The sequence below is a fragment of the Caloenas nicobarica genome, chromosome 2 (assembly GCF_036013445.1).
Source record: "Caloenas nicobarica isolate bCalNic1 chromosome 2, bCalNic1.hap1, whole genome shotgun sequence".
NCBI classification, from domain to species: domain Eukaryota; kingdom Metazoa; phylum Chordata; class Aves; order Columbiformes; family Columbidae; genus Caloenas; species Caloenas nicobarica.
In genome coordinates this window covers 45152707-45170370 of record NC_088246.1, presented here as the reverse complement: position 1 = coordinate 45170370, position 17664 = coordinate 45152707, and the positions used below count along the sequence as shown (strand labels likewise).

The window sequence follows — 17664 nt, the reverse complement described above, 5'->3', positions numbered from 1 at the left end:
CTACATGTCCAAAACACCCTATACACCAAATTCAAGATGTGCCTGTAGCATAGGGAAGTATATGTGTGCTATCTTTGATTGTTAGCATTGTTAAAAGTAGCAGTGAAGATGGCCAGACAGCACATTATATAAATCAGAATACAACCCATACAAAAATCTAACAACATGCTCTGAACCTTCCTGTTGTACATTTTTTCAGCTCCCAGCAATCAGTGACCAAAGAACTGAGATGGGATTTGTATCTGGCCACTGTCTTCAAGGGCAACCAACACCACCTTGCATTACTCTACCTAATCCCTTTTTATAGTACTGCCTCCTCAGTCTCCAATAACATCACAGTCCACTATTTCTGTCACATGAAAAACTGCTTCCTTCTGATTTTTTTTCATGTTATATGATTCACAAGATATTCCTAATTCATGTATTACGTGAATGCTTGCTTCTTGTTTACCTTTCCACACCATTCATTGCTTTAAATATTTTTCTTGTGTTGCCTTCCATCATCACTCTTCTAGGCCAAAAATTCTAACCTATTTAACTTCTCCACACATGGGAGTGATTCTCTACCTCTGAAAGTGTCTGCCACCCTTCCTTCAACTTTTGTTTTCTAGTCTACTGCACCTTTTTCAAAATAGTACAAGCAAAACTCCATAGAGGAGTAAGAATACTTCAGCCCAAATTAAAATGCTTTAGTTTATTCTTGTTGTACACTTTTACTAGTCCAGGATTAAAACAAAAAGATGAATTTATGTAAGGTGATCCAGGAATTAACTTGCACCTACAGTACACATACAAAAAGGAAATTTAATATCTTCCTGTTTATCTATAAATATTAGTATTCCCATAAGTTCTGTAGTGATTTGCCTTTGCTCAGCATAATGGTGTCATTTTTGTGACTGGTGGTAAAGAAAAGCAAGAATAGCATTCAATGTTACACAGGATATGCTATACATAAAATGACAGATCTGCAATCGAAGACAAAAATCCTGCTGAAACCAAGGTGCCAGATAAACCAAATATATTTAAAAACCTGAAAAAAATATTCAATAACAACCCATTTGTATTGCCCAAAGCACAAGAAAAAGCAAGATGAAACCAAGTGCCTCACTTGGAAGGGCAAAGCATAGCCAAGCAACAGCATTAAGATTCAAATAGGGCATGTGAAGAGAAGCACTAAATTTATTAATCAAATGTATATTCAGCAGCAAAGATAAAGAAATGTTAGTGAAATAACTTCAACATCAAGAAAAATGAAAGAAATTAAAAGATTCCTGATCAGAACATTTTCTGAAGCTCAGAGACATTTGAGGCAAAAGCTCTGCACTTGGTTGCAACAGTGCAACTGAAAATAAATTCCATGACAATTAATGGAGTTAAATTTCTATGAAACATAAAATAGCACAAAGCGGATTTTGGTTCAGTATTTTGTTTTTACTCAGTTTTATCCCAGAAGCCTTGTAAGAGCTTTAGTTGGTTGGGTTTCTATGCAAATGCAGATGGAAGTCATGATGTGTTAAGAAGTTGGTACAGAAGTCCAATGGCAAAACTTTTACTGATGTCACAGGATCTTGCAGGCAGCCATTAGGATTTGCTTTTGATCCTGATTAGGTCAATGACAAAACTCCCTGTGGGAATATTAGGGAAGATTAAGGAGAAGGACTGTAAACTTGCTCAAGTGATTTGTACCTGGTGCGTAGTAAAACACATATACTGTACTAATTGTTGTTTAGTCTTGTGTGCTTGACAAGTAGAACCTCTGTGTTTAGATATCATAGGCCTGTGATAGACTTAGAGGCACCTTATTGAACATACTTAAGATTCCTGCCCTGGAGGGGATCAAAGCACAGCAGAAAACTACTCCTGTGTGAATCCCTCATATACAGGTAAAACCAGCAGATCCTCTAGCTCTTGGTGCTTGTGTCCCCACTTGTGTGCCTCTGCCCAATGCTGCTTTGGGGATACCCCTGTTAGCAAGGTAATGAAAATAAATTTACTCTTTGCATTTCATCTCTGGTTTTGTGGTTTTCCCTGCATCCTGCCTATGCCAGCTCACACACTCCCCTACATCACACAGAATCATATGCTTGATTTAAGGAAAAGGTGTGACCACAGCTACCACTGGCATCCCATCTGATCTGTCAAGTCAGTTCTGCTGAAGAACTTGTTCACCAAGGAGCTTATCTGGAGGTGTGTGTGACAGGTAGCTGTCTTGAGGTGCAGATGTGGTAACACTGAAAGAACAACTCTGTTCCACAACCAGTTAGGAAAAAAATTATACTGATTTCCTCTCCGAAGGATTTTTACTCCATTTCAGAGATTATCTTGTAAAATCCTTGAATGGTCATAGATGTCATTTGTTGTAACAGCAGAGTTTCTGCCACTTCAGATGCACCAACTCTGCCGTTCACAGGAGCCATTTCTTCCACTGCTGAACCAAAGGTTTTCCCACCTTTGGAGAAGCACTGAACTCCGTGAGCACTCCCTGCCCAACGCAGAGGCAGATCATGCAGCCGTGACAGATAGTAGCTCTGGGACAGCTGAACTGGCACCTCACCTGGAACTAAGAGTCTAGCAGCATCCAGGAAAGGAAAGGGCTGCCTCCAGGAGCAGCAGGGTCACTGGTCCTTTCCTCTGACTTAGCTCAAGACTCAGCAGGAGCTGTGCTCCAGGGGTCCCTGCCTCTCACAGTAGCAGTTCAGCACCATTCTGTTGCTGTGGGAAGCAGCAGTTCCAAAGCCAGCCCTCTCCTGGAGTCCTGCAGGAAATACCAGTGTGAGAAAGAGCCCTTTTCCCTCAGAAGTGATAGCTATTTTCATCCAGAAGGAAAAAAGACACAAATGCAGCATACATGCTGCCATATACCACAGCACTTTGAACACTAAGATTGCATAAATACATTTTAAATTGTATAAGCTTCCATAGATTTGCTGTCTCTGGGAGTAGCCATTGACTTTGCCCAGTGGGTACTGCTGAAAATAGTGGGCAGAACAGAATTATCTAATCATGCTAAATTTGCCTTTATTTATCAATAACTGACACGGTAAAAAATACTGGCTGAAATCTGGACAAGTGTGACAAGGCTGGGGTAGGAACTGAGATAGGTGGTATAAACGGTAGCACTGTGGTTTGAACAAATGCAAAGGTTGAGTATAGTTTGGAAAGACAGTGTGTATCTGTGTCACCAGCACCCAGCAAGCAAACAGAAAAAAGAGACACAAAGAGCAAGAGAAGCAACAGTTTTATGTCACCAAAGGAAAGTCAAAAGAACAAACTGTAAGCAGACAATGTGCCTCCTGTTGTTTGACTCTTCCTCTTTTCAGGGAAATAGGACTTTGTGTACATTTCTTGTAAATAAAAACAGTACACCACAGACATAACTGGGTTCTCTGTCACTTTATTCCTCAATTTAAGTAAAATACTCACAAAGCTGAATCTGGCCAGTGACAGAGGCTACGAATTAGGAAATAAAAAAGTATTTTAAACTGAGTTCAAGCAGTTACTTCTCTTGACATTGCCTTACAACATTGATCTTGATATTAAAAAGGCCAGACTTCCAAAGAGAGAAGTATTTTCCACTCTGCTAGTATTTACTACTGCTATTTTCTACCAGCTAGAGTCAGTACAAACAACAAATATTTCTTCTTGCCTTATTGAGCCCTAACGATTTATTATCGAATGAGAACGAACAATTTATCTCAAAAGAAGAAACAATTAAAAAAATTGTAACCAAATATGCTTACTGACTTTAAACATTGTTTTCAATATCCTTTTCACACATATAAAGCAAAATATTTTACTAGTAAAGGTAATTATTCTTTAGTCATGTTGTATAAATAAATAACTGGGACTCAACATGGCTGGAAAACTATCAGTTATTTTTATGAATCTGGTTGAAAACATTAAGAATTTATTCTTTTATTTCAAGTATAGACAAGTATTAAAAAACATATTTTTACAAAAAAAAAAGCTTGCAGTAGGAAATTATTTCTCAAGAGTAATGACTGGAAATGCTGAGGTTCAGAGCTTACCAGATACCAAGTACAATACCCACAAGACACTTCCTGTATTTACCCATGGCAGATGTCTGGAGATTGTTGACCAGTTGTGTATTGCAACATAAGTTTTATGGTTTAAAAAAAAAAAAATATATATATATAGTTTTATGTAAAAAGAAAACTCCAAAGTATTGCACAAGTTTTGATTTACAACCGACAGTGTTAGGATGAGATCAGGATTATGCCAGAGAAGTTGGACTGCGTTTCATAGGTAAATTAACCTAACTAGGAGCAGGATTACGAGGAGAATTTTTAGGGGTTGAAACCTTCAACTAGTACCAAGTGGAGTGGCATGGACTCCAGGATATGAGATGGAACAAGGAGTGTATTGGTGGACAGGATCCACATTTTACCAAGGCCTGTTGTGACAGGACAAGGGGCAATGGTTTCAAACTGAAAAAAGGTAGATTTAGATTTAAGATAGGAGATATTTTTTTTACAATGAAGGTGGTGAGACACTGGAACAGGTTGCCCAGAGAAACAATGCCCCATCATTGGAAGTGTTCAAGGCCAGGCTGGACATGGCTGATTTAGTGAAAGATGTCCCTGCTCAGTGCAGGGCAGTTAGACTAGGTGACATTTAAAGGTCCCTTCCAACCCAAACGGTTCTATGATTCTATGACATGAGCAACAATAGAAACATAGGCCTGAGGGGTCCTCAGAAAGTCATTTTAACAGCCTCTCTGCCTCCAGGCAGCTCAACTACACCTGCTGAATTTCTCTGTTAGCAAGAACTTCAAATATGCTAGGAGGAAGTTAAAGAGAGACTTCAGGTAAATTTGAAAATACCTGACTTAAATATTCTGCCCTTTACTTAACTGAGGCTAATGCATTAGTTTCCATATTTTACTGATCTTTTGAAGTGAAGTCTAGAAGGTACTGCCTTCCTTTTTTTTTCTGAAGAAACAAGTTTTCTTACTTTACAGTTAGAGAACCCTTTCTACCTCATACAATTAGTGGGCTTCTAGAGTGATGTGGGTTTTTTATTTTGCTTGCTGTTGCACTTCATTTCTGATTTTGTTCCTACATGCTTCTGTTATACTTTTATTCTCAGCCCTAATAGCCTAACCTGCTTTCTGCTTCCTCATAGGTTTGTTTCTTCAGTTTGAGTGACCTAGCCAAGCTGGTGTCCTAACTACAGCTGCTGACTAGAACAGCCTCATTGCTCTGTGTGGACTTGTCCAGAAAGCCTAGAAAGCTCATCCATCTGCAGCTTGTGCGTTCATGTAGGTATGCACACTCACAGCTGAAGCAGAGAAAACAGAAGGTTGTGGCACAGGGACACTGCTTAGATTACACTCCCTGTTTCATACAGTGGAATGTCTCATCAGCACATACGACCCAGGCAGACAGAGTCACAAGACACTTGATGGGAGCACCCTTCCAACCCACCTAAAAACATGAGACCTTGTCTCTCCCCAGCCACTCCTGTATCCAGGAAGGAATTTCAGGTTAATCACATGTGAGTCATATACTCTGGAACAGCCAAGTATGACAAGATGGAATTTCTGGTTAGCAATGCAGCCTGTCATGGCGTCAGCTGCTGCTGGTACTCATCTATTAATCAAGCTGTATCTAGGCACCACTCTTTGCAGTTCACTTGCTTCTTGGAGCATTTAAACTTCTCTTGGCCTCCCCGTAGCTGACTCTTGCACACAATTACTCAATTTCCTACTGCAATTGCTGTGGGTGCCATTTCAAAATGGTGCTATAGGGGCTCTGAATGCAAACCTGCTCTGAGATGTTGTAAACAGCAGTTCAGTCAGGACTGCTATTTATTTTGCTTACCTGACATGACCCTGGTGAAATAACCAGCAAAACTCTTCTTACAGCTCTCCTCAACTGCACCTCTTTTGTTCAAGTGCCAGGCTCACAGACTTTCATTTGCCCCAGCCATCCACTCCAGGACTGTCCCCTCACAGTCACAGCCACAATGTCATAGGTTTCCCAGTCCACAGACAGCCTGCTCCCAGAGCAGGACCAGACACGAGACTTGGTAGGGGCACAAGAAAGCTTGCTGTTCTGCACAGCAAGAAATGTGAAATGACAAGAGGCTGAGACACAATTGTTTCCCTGTGCAGGACAGGCCTCAGGCACAAGTACCACAGCAAAACACTAGCCTTACTTGAAGGAGGGTCTCCCATGTCTCCAACATCCCTCACAGCTTCCAGAACTTTGGGTATCTATAGAAATACCCTCCTTATGCTCACCAGAGGCAGAGACATGTTGGTTGGAAGATGTTGGCAAAATTATTGTGAAGGAGGACCTCCAAGTAGTTTAATACTTCCTGGTCAACCTGTACTGATTTTAATTTTTTTTCCCACACCCAGATATGTCTAGGAACCAGGATAACACGGAGTAGTCACACTAGGAACATAACAAGCAAGCTGCTCAGGCCTAGCCACAGCGAGTGGAAACACCTGCAGCTCCAGTCCCTGAGGCAGCTGACAAATGTTAGACTTCTCCCCTGAAGAAACATGGCAGATAAGCCAAGTCCTCCAGTGGCAGCAAGGCATGGATAGGAGCTCCCAGGGACATCTTGTGATGGCTTCAAGGTCCTCTTGCCATCATGTACAGGTTCATTTGCAGAAATCAATCAGTTTTATTCTGCCTTTTCTTTGTTATCCTGAGTTCCCACAAAATGTAAAAATACGGTGGCTCTCCTTTTTAGCCTGGGCTACCTGGGATGCAAGGCTCAAATTTTGAGCTGGAAGTTATGCCTGAACTAAGAGATGGAGAACATGTGGAGTAGACACTCAGAAAAGGAGGATCTGTGGAAGCAAGAAACAAAGGGCCTGCAGCTGTTGTATGGTAGTGAACTACACACTTGCTAGAACACCACAAGTGGTGCTGTGGTGTAAGCCCCTTTGCTCATGAGCTGCAGTTCCATCTTAGTTGTTGCTATCAAATCAGAATAGGTATACTATATGATGTTACTTTCCTCAAGCTGCCATTTACATCACTTTCATATAAATAACAAGCATAAACAACCTTTTCCCTTCACTCTGTACATACTTGGCCAGGTCGAACTTCTCTAAGATTTTTGCTCAGACTGATTTTAACAAGCTATTGGTGATGCAGTTTGGAAAAGTAGCTTACTAAGTAGGTCGTGGTAAACACTATTGCTCTCTTCATGTGCTTTCTTAAGTCATGAGATCTAGCTGACAAATAGCTACTTCTGTTGGATCGAAAGTAGGATCACAAGCATAGTACATATAATACAGAAATTCTGTGTATTTGAAGAATATTGGCATAGACGATATCACAACTGTAAATGTTAAATGGCTAAGAACAATGATACTTACTGTGAACTGACCTCTAACACAGATAGTTTCAAAGTTATTATGCAAAATCCAGAGTAATCAAGATGGCTTTGACACTCAAACTTTTGTGATGTTGTGTACACATACGCAGGCACATTGCAAGAAGAGCCAGAGGCCACGAATGCATTGCAAAGAGCAAGTTTTATTTTAGTTACCTCTCTACTGGGGGATCTCCAAAGTCGCACCTAAGCTCCCAGGCAGAGGTGACACAAGCAGGGACGCAGGCGCTGGTCAGTTCAGCCCTGCTAGAAGATCACTGCGCCTGCTGAGCTCGCCTGTATTTCAAGGCTTCAGGCAGGCGCAGCCTCCCGCTCTTTCTCACAACAAAGCAGGAATCTCAGACATAGTGATAAGGTGCCTAGAGTTTCTCACAGGCCTATGTTATCTAACACAGAGGTTCTACTCATCAAGCACACAAGGCCAGTAAAACAATTAGTGTGATGTATGTGCTTTTTCTACAGACAGGTGCAAGTCACTTTGAGCGTATTTACATTTAACTAACCTCCTCGCCAAATCTTCCGCTATGTTCCCATACAGATGTCATCTGAGTCTTTCTCTAGCTTGGAGACTGATTTTTTTAAATCTCAGTCCAGAACAAAAGGGATTTGTGAGGTCAGCTGGATTGCTTTTCTTCTCCCAGCAAAGGGAACTTGCTTTTTCCTCTGATGCTAGCCGGAAAAGATGTTTGCCCTGATAAAAAGTTTACCAAAGGAAGCTGTAAGAATAACAACAAAGCAAGCAGACATCTGCTGGTTTTTGTTTTGGTTTTGGTTCTAAATTATTTTATAACTATGAGAAAGTCTTTCTGTTTTAACCCTATTTATGTTAGATGGCGGGACCTGAAAATAAAATTCTGGCTTACAATCGCAACAGTGAGTAACATACCTCTTATTAAAGAGGACGACATTAAACTATTTCAAGAAAGAGGGCCAGATACAAGTCCCAGTAAACATGAAGATAAAGAAGTGAGAGATTAAACAGTGTCATGGACTATTCCCTCAGAGTCAGAGACTTTTTCAATGTCCAGAAATTTCTCTGAAATACAAAAAAGGAAAAACTCATCTGAACTATTTGTTTCTCATTATGATACAGCTATCCTTCATTTATTTATACCACATCAGCCAACTAATGCATGACCCTCTTTCTTCTATCAGCATTGTAGCTGTCATGTCTTCATGCACAGAAATACAGCTGATTTATCCACATTATCAAATCAGCTCTAAAGAAACTGAGTCATTTCTCAGCAAGAGAAAGAAGGGCTGCTAAGTGGGAGTGGACTACTTGTACATTTACATTCTTCAGGAAGTATAACCAATAAGTGCTTGTGTGAGCACCACTGAATTAAAATTGCAGAGATAACTGTGTCTGAACACTTTCATGTTCCATGAGTAGGGCATAAATCTTGCTTGTGAGGTTTTAAGCTTACTGTTCCACTGAAATTAAAAAGAAAAAAATCATAGCATTCAGAGCTATTGTTTCAGGCTGTTTGCAAATTCTAGAGAGCTTCATTGCAAATGTTTGACAGTGGTCATATAATCCTGCACTCATCAATATTCAAATTTTTGGAAAATAAAATCTTTTAGAGCAATAATTTAAAAATAAATACACTCTCCAGAGAAAAATGTCAGATTGCCAAACCATTGTGACACAGCCAAACAAACTTTAGCTGAGATTGTGTAATCTCAACAATCACTGCGGTTAAAATTGCAGAATACTTTTAGCAGAGAATAATTTCAGCTATTACCATATTAACCTCATGCCTTTTATCAAAGGATTTCAGAAGCCAAAGCAAACAGTAATTGATCTTCCATTTGTTTTTCTAAAGCGCTTCAGCTCACTGGCAAAATTCAGAAGAAACGCAAGACTTAAAACCTTCTCACCACTCCTTCCACTCACCACACCTTGCTGCTTATTTTCAGTTAAGGTTTGATTATTCAATACGAATGCAGTTCTTACAGAGCTGAATGATAACACAAGCTATATGATGATGCTAAATGCTGTCTACAACAAGCATATCCCTTTCCCCCAGCATTCTCCTCCCCATAAGCATAGCTGCACTTAAGTCCTTCAAAACACTTGAAAATAAAAATTGCAACAGATGTTCTACTCATAATCAGCTTAGGGACAGCTACTATTTCAGTCACATCCAGAGCTCCTAATTTACTTCTTATATGTAAAAACAAACATGAAGCACCAACTTGAGAACCTACGGACAAGTACCATTGCTGCTGTCGAATGATCACTTTTTGTGGACAGGCCAAGACTTTTGTTTGGTTTCTGCTACCTCTCCTGCTTTATCTGTCAGCTCTGTGCTGGCATGGAGGTCTTGCTACCTCTCCAATGTAACTACCTGGTGCTCAGTCCCCAGCTGTTATGCTGTATGTTTCATAGCGGGCAGGCGGTGGGAAATATACTCACTCAGTGGTTATGTACACATGGTATGCCCCTGACACAAGGTTCAGAGGGGAGAGGCGCTCCTGAAGATAGAATCATAGAACAGTTTGGGCTGGAAGGGACCTTCAAAGCTCCAACCTCCCTGCCATGAGCAGGGACACCTTCAACTAGATCAGGTTGCTCAGAGCCCCGTCCAGCCTGGCCTCGAATGTCTCCAGGGATGGGGCATCTACCACCCCTCTGGGCAACCTGGGCCAGTGTTTTACCACCCTCATTGTAAAAAATTTCTTCCTCATGTCCAGCCTGAATCTCCCCTCTTTTAGTTCAAAACCATTACCCCTTGTCCTGTCGTAACAAGCTCTGCTAGAAAGTCTGTCCCCATCTTTCTTATAGGCCCCTTTAAAGTGCTGAAAGGCCACAATAACGTCCCCCTAAAGCCTTCTCTTCTCCAGGCTGAACAATCCCAACTCTCTCAGCCTGTCCTCATAGCAGAGCTGTCCCAGCCCTCTCATCATCTTTGTGGCCTCCTTTGGACCCTCTCCCACGGGTCCATGTCTCTCCTGGCTGACGCAGCTGAGCACAACACAGCACTAAGCCTGAGACTTCACCCTCCGTTAGGCCGGGAACCTGCAGCCCTCGTTCACGGGCTGGGAAGCGCCGGGAGCCCCCTCCTCTCCCGGGGGTCCCTGTCCCGCGGCCCCGTCCCCTCAGCGCCCACCGGCCCTGCCCGGCGCGCGCCCCAACGGTCGCTCGGAGGCGCGCGGGCGGCGGTTGGCACCAGCGCGCTCCCCGGCCGCGCGCGGCGGCGCTGTGGCCGCCCCGGGGATGACGCGTGCGGCGGGCGGGCAGCAGGGAGGGAGGAGCCCGCGATGGCCGGTGCCGCCGCTGTCGCGCTGTCCCTCGCTGCGCTGCCGGCCGCCGCCACCGCCCCTCCGCTGCCAGCTCCCGGCCGCCACGACACCGCCATGGCCGAGGAGGAGTCCTCCAGCGAAGGGTGAGTGGAGCGGGCCCGCGGTGACCCTCGTCCCCCCCGCACAGGTGACCTCGGCGCGGGGAGGAGGCCCGCCGGGGCGCCCCGGCCGTGCCCTGCCGCCACAGCCTGCGCTCGCCCGCCTCCTCCCGCCTCTGGCGGGCCTCGCCGCGGCCTGTGCGAGCAGGTGCGCTGCGGGGGGGCCGGGACTAGAGGCCCGGGTGGGCTCCCGCCTCCCCGAGCGGCCCCCCGGCCTCCCCTCCCCGCAGCGCCTCCGGTGCGGCCGCCCCGCCTGCCCCTGTGCGCTCAGGCATCGCCTCTCGGGCGCTCGCTCGGCCTACGGGCGCGCTGTCTGCCATGTTTTCCTGCAGCGCAGCCCATCTGCCTGCTACGGCTTCCCCGCGTGTGCGGATGCGTCCCGGGAGGTGCCGCCGCCGGCGCCGTGCCCCTACCGCTTCGCCTTCTGCACCTGAGCTGCCCGGTCCCTGGCCCAGCACACCTGCCACATCTGTATATACACATTTCACTATCTTCTTTGCTTTGGAGTGTGCACACTTACAGCTTTCCTTTGCACCCCAGAGTTCAGTATGCACAGGTCTGTATAGACTGCTGCCCCATTGTTTTGTGTGCCTTTACCTTTACCTGTGCAACTTTACTTGTACTTACAAATATCCTGTCTTCTCATTCCATCTGTTCTCTACGTTCACTTAGATGTGGAGCAGACAGTAAGGCTTGTCAGCCTCTCTGCCACTGTATAATCATTCTTCTGTGTAACATTCAGTACAAGTAGGAGATGGGAGCCCATCTTTAAATTGCAAACATATATGCCGTTGCTTTAACTTTTCCATTTTCCCTATCTCTGCTAATCTTTTATTTCCTGTCACTATCCTGAGGCATTCATGTCTACCAAAATAACTCCTCTGACATGAATTATCCTGCCCCTGGTTTTAGCATGTATCCCTAATACTTGTTTGTAACTACTTAGTCACACCCTTGATGTATGACTTCATTGTAGCTATTAATCATTACCTGAAATTACACAGTTCTGCGTTATGTCTGTTTTCTGTGTACATTCAAATGGTTTATAATAATGAATTTATTAATCAGTGGTCTGCTCTTCCATTCACATATTCTTTACTCATGTATGCCTACTCATAACTTGTCTTTCAGTGTATGTTTTATTTCTCATTGTATACTTCAGCTTCAAGTACAGACCTGTTCTTATATACTTCCATTGCCCCCAAATACATTGTGTGCCCTTCTTTATCCCAGTATAGAATAATATAGTCATCCTATCTCTGAGTCTGTTCACCGAACATACTTAATACATCTGCTGGTCACTCATCTCCCAGTTTGTTCCATCACATTTTATGGTTCTAGTCAAAAAAATACTCTGTCAGAAGGTACCTAGCTGTGCGCTAGTCATACATGTGCTTTATACCCTCTTTCAGATATTTAAATGCGCGTTGTCTACACTGTTTAGGAGAACTTTTCCTATTTCTCCATCTTTTACATATTGGGTGGTATATCTCATTGCTGATTGCCTGGTCCTGAAAAACTAATTTCTTGCCTTTTCTTCTCCATCTATCTTCTCTCATAGTTAAGTCTTGTGTTATTTTGAGAAATTCCACTTAAAATTCTTTGACTACTTGCATGAAACTCATGCTATGCATTCATAACTTCATATCAAGGATGTTACTATTTGCATGTTGTCATGTTATATGTCTGTTCTGTTGTCTTTCAAAACTACTTGAATTCTCAGTCTTGTTCTATTTTGGTCCTTTTTCCAGCTTCTGGCTTTGGTTCTTCATCTTACATATTTCGCTGCTCTGCTAGCTCAATCTGACCAGAGCTGGACTATTCATCTTTTCCAAATTCCCTATTATGCCTTTATCACCATATATACACAGCATTCTCTTTTCAAGTGCAAGCTTCAAAGGCTTCCCTTGCAAAGCACTATGCAGTTTTGTCTGCTCTGTAACTCTGTGCTTTCCTCCTTTCCTCAAACTTAAAATAGTTTTTCAAAATAATTTCCCCCCCTGCCCCTGCCTTCTGCAACATTGCCCATTTTGAAAGTACAGTCACCTTCGTAGTTCTGTGTTCTTTCTGACCCATTCACATTGATAAAGTACATGTCATTTGTAAAGCCTCCTGTTGGTCATTTATGGTTTTCTAAGTAAGTGTCTTAAAATAGCTCTGCCTCAACCTGTTTTGTTTGTATGTTCATTCGGCACATTGGCCTGAACTGTATTTACTGTCTGGTTTGATCACAGGGAGTGCCGAGTGCTGCTGAGACAGTGCCAAGCGCCTTTGACTTCAGTAGCCTGTCAGGATTGCAGAGTCATAACACTAGATGGTCTGGACATCGAGTTAGGAATGGTAGTTTCAGGATGTTGTCAGTGTCCTCCTTCTAAACAATCAGTTCATTTTGTGTGATATCTTTCAGAGTAAGCCCCCCAATGCAGTGAAGACCTGTAAGAACAAAATCTCATCTGTCTTTTCTATGAATTTAGAAAGTTCGTTAGCTTTGATGAAGTGTTAGTATGCCAAGTTATTAGGCAAAATTAGCATTTTTTCATCTTTTGAAGTTGAGCAAAGCTTGGTACCCAGAGGAAGTTTAGAAACAAGTGAAATATGTTAAATATTTTTTATTTAAACTCCATGGCAGTGAGAGGAAGAGTTACAATATGCCACCAAACCCCTAGATTGAATTGTTAATGTCAGATGTATACAAAGAATAAATATCAGATTTACTTTATCTGCTTTGAAAAAAACAGCATGACTCAACTTGTTACGCAACACAGATTGTTGCAATCTGGTAACTGCAAAGTATGGTGAAAACAAAATAGCAGAGGCTCAGTTACTTTCTAGAAGATCACAGCTGACAGGTACTTGTGGCGTTGTCCTAACTTTGAATGAGAAAGTTAACTGAATAAATGTTTTAGTATTCATCATGGAAGTGATTGCTTAATTAACACATCGCCTGCTAACGATTTCCAAACCTCTTCACAGCCTTAGACCTTCTCTGCATGAGTTTTGAACACAGACTTTGCCTGTGAGGCAGACAGCCTAGCATAAGCCTTTTGCCAGTATTGAATTCACTTATACTCACTCTGGATTCAGCAAGACTGCTTATGGCTTGTAATATAACTAGTAATAGCAGCTACTGAGTGTTTGTATATATACGGAAAAAATCCTCAAAGCACAATGCTGGGATTTTTCCTCCTCTTGGGATAAGTGGAATAGTTTTCTTTAAAGCAAAAGATTTAAGGGATCTGCATTTAGGAGCCTACATCCAATTGCTTGTAAGTGGCCGGTAGCCTTATAAAATGATGGCTTGGAGTAATAGGTAAAAACATAAACTGCAACACCAGTAATCCCAATTATTTTTGTATTGTCCTTCAGGTATGTTTATATTACAGAATTCTTTATATACTTTTGAAGTGAGCTGTTTGATTAACAAAAGGAATAGTTTGTTAGGCTTACTAGAGCCTGTGTCTGCCTCCTAGTAGGATGGTTCCCAGCAATATTATAGTGGTATATTAAAGCATGAAGGGACACTCTCAACTCAAAATTTTTGCTTTTTTTTTTGCTTGTTACATCATCTAGGTTTTAAAGCAAACTGAGTGGGTAGGCTGCTGAAAACAGGGTCCTGCTTACTTTGTGAAAGGAAATTATTTCTAAGGGCCTTTCCTATAACACAGGTGACTGTCAGCAGGTCTGGGACCTACAACTTGCATTTTTAAAGAGCTGGTGAGACGTAAGTGCAGTGTGCTAAGCAGATGTGGGAAAAAGTTAAAGGATGTTTCCTTCTTCTTTTCTGATTTTGTCTTTTTTGCTGGCAGGGTTGTGCCAGTTATAGCTTCACTGCTTAATGCCTTTTGTGTTACGTTCATATGGTCATCTGAAAGTATATGTATGAGCAGGTTTTCAGGCATTTATAGGGTTGTTCCTGCTGGTTTTCCTGTCCTGCTATGAATTTAGGAAGGGAAGGTCTGTGTTGATCAGAAAGATCTCTCTTCTCCCCCAGATCAGACTCAAGGGAGAGATGGAAAGATGGCAAAATATAATACGGGCCATCTTCTCATTCTGGTGGCAGAAAAAAGATGGTCATCCTCTGTCCCTGGACAAGGGAAAATGTCGTCTAAATGCCTCTGTGAGAGGCTTGATAAACACTATAGGGGATAGAACAGTAATGTTCAGCTTTTCCAGCCTGGCAACCATAGGCAAACGTTATGGAAAGAGGTTTTTTAAAAGTAACTGCAGTGAGTATATTGAAGTAGATGACCTGTTCAGCTCTATTTATTCACTTTCGGCTCCTCTTTGAATTCCCTTGTTTATTAGATATTCCTTGACTCATGCTTAGGACACAGATTTAGAGAAGAGTTTTCAATGTCATTTTTTTTCATTTGCTTCACCCGTTCCACACTGGTCCTCCATGGTTATACCTGATGTGCTTACCTTTGTGATGGGAGTTTTTAGATTTCAGTTAGACACATTTATACATTTACTTACCACCTTCCAAGTTCCCTCTGCTTAGCAGAAAATTAGATGACAGGGCTGATGGCAAGGAGTTGCCAAAGGACCACAGCCTTGGTCAAGATCTGTTCATGAGTTGACAGTGGGCTTTGTTTCACAGTTTAAAACCAAAATCAGTAAAATTGGGGCATCCCATGCATTTAGTTTATAATTCAGCAAATATGTGTGTGATTTTTCAGATAATTCTTTAGTTCTCTGTAGTTCTTTATGTTTCCTATGGGAGATTGCCTTAGAAAACATCATCTAGAGGTTCGAGTGCCCCAGGCTGGACATGTCTAGGCTGGAAGATTTTCTCTTCCACTCTTCCTGAAACTAGTTCTTATATCAAGGGATGGGAGGAGAGGCCACATCGACATACTCCAGCGAGCAGCAGTGCATCCTCTTGGTTGCTCCTTCCCAGTGGCCTGTGGCAATGCTGGCTGCCACCTTCCATGAAGCAGCACCAAGTGCATAGTGTCCACTGCCAGCACCGGGCCTGCCAGTGATCCCAGAGTTTGGGTGTGCTCTGTCTGCTTCACGCTTTGTGTGCGCAGTAAGTGGATGTAAATTTTTACAGAAAACATCACTAGAGTCCAGGCTCTTTCAGTGTCTGTCCTGAAGGTTTCCTCTGCCTCCTGTAGAAGATCCCACTCTCCTTCAGTGACTACCTGGCTGAGTCATCCCCCATTAAAAAAAAAAATCTGACTAGATTTATCAGCTATCCAGGTCAAGTCCTTAAAGAAAAGTATGAGAAGCAGAGGAAGGAAGATAGTAATTATGTAGTAGCTTTTCATTTACATTTAGGATGTTACTGATGGGGGAAAAGGCAGGTTGAAGAGACAGCATTAGAAATTCTGCTGCTAAGTGCATGGGTCAAGTGCAAACTTTCCTAGTATCAAGGAAAGACTACTACAAAAATTGCCGAAGTAGTATTAGGTTACCTGTGAGTAGTTGGGTCATAGCCCCAGTGGATATTAAATGGAATCACAAATCCAGAGGGGCAACTACCTATGGGGTTACTACTGGGGTTGCCAAACTGTTGGCGACTATGGGTCACTGGAGAATGCAAATTTCAGGCAGTATCGCATGCTTTTGGCTCTATTCTAGGCTTTTTAGAGCCTGCTAAGGGCCTGGTTAGCCCATTCAGAGACCTACCACTCCAAAAAGGTCAACATCTGTGCTGAGAGGGTCTCCGTGGTCTCTGATTTTCGTGAACGTCAATGGGAGAGTCAACAGCTTTCCCAAATGATAAATTATTAAAGCAGCTTTGCTTTTCCCTCTTATATAGTGGTTTATTAAGATTGCTTGTTGAGGAGATTTTGATTCTTGTGTTTCATAACCTTCAAGTATTTACTTGCAACTCTGACATTCTTTCAGGATAGGTTTTTGTACATGATTTATATTAACAGCTAGAGAGAAGAGGGCATGGGAGGAAAGGTGAGTGTCTGCATTTGCATTGGCTCTGAAAGATCCAGATGAGAAGCTGAATAACAGGAGAGAGGTCAGTGGAGAAAAGAGATTTGTGAGTCGGTAAAGCTGTGTAAGGGAATGAGGTCAGTCTGGAATAAGGTTAAGAGGGTAAAAGAAGAGGATTTTAAGGGTAAAGCCTTGAGTGACACGAAGACATGATGAGGAATGGCAAAAGAGGATGGTGCTCTGAATGAGTTGTATTAGAAAACTCAGGATCATAGGAGACTACAGAAAGGAGGGGAAGATACAGCGGTAAAAATGCATTCTGTAACAAAAGAGGGCAGAGTGCCTGTGCCATTGAGAAAGTCCACTCATATATTGAAGCGAGGAAGAGAAATGCATTGCAATGAGGAAAAAAATAAATGAGGTGGGTTAGTGCTAGCAAACTATTGTATTTTTTTTAAATTACATTTAGTAAGTGTAGTACTGACTTATTAATTATATTGTACCTTTCCACAAGGGGACATTTGATGCAATGACATTTTAGACTTGCTTATCTTCTTACCTGTTTCTAAGGTTACTTACACTTTCTAGACATCTGAAGCATTTGTAGTGTAGGCATGTCCACAAAACAGTTTATTAGGAAAAGGCACTTGTTAGGTTTTCCAAGAAGTAAGAATGAGGCTATGTAGCCCAAAAAGTTGAATAGCAGTTCTTGAAATTTGACGTAGGTAACTTAGTCACCATAGGTGACTATGATAAAGGAACATAATGTAGAAGCTGTTCTTATGGTCTGCAGTGAAACAACCCGTCTTCAGTGTGTATTCACACTCAAGTAGAGACAGGCATGAGTAGGGTTTGTGTATGGCACGTTTGGAGCTAAGGGAAATAATCATGTGCTTTAGATAGTCTTATCTGTGTTTGTATACGTCTGTTTATGGAAAAATAGAAATATCCATCTATTTACGTTGCACATAATACACCATGGAATATA

General features: G+C 42.3%; 1 protein-coding gene across 1 annotated transcript in view; it reads left to right on the top strand.

The window, feature by feature from the left end:
• The first annotated feature begins 10608 nt into the window (after nt 1-10608).
• The window catches only part of ABHD5 (abhydrolase domain containing 5, lysophosphatidic acid acyltransferase), a 29589-nt gene continuing 22533 nt past the window's right edge, over nt 10609-17664 (top strand). Inside the window, exon 1 of the mRNA XM_065629313.1 lies at nt 10609-10766. Coding sequence (XP_065485385.1) covers nt 10642-10766 — 125 coding nt within the window. The 5' untranslated portion in view covers nt 10609-10641. The remainder of the gene's footprint in view (nt 10767-17664) is intronic.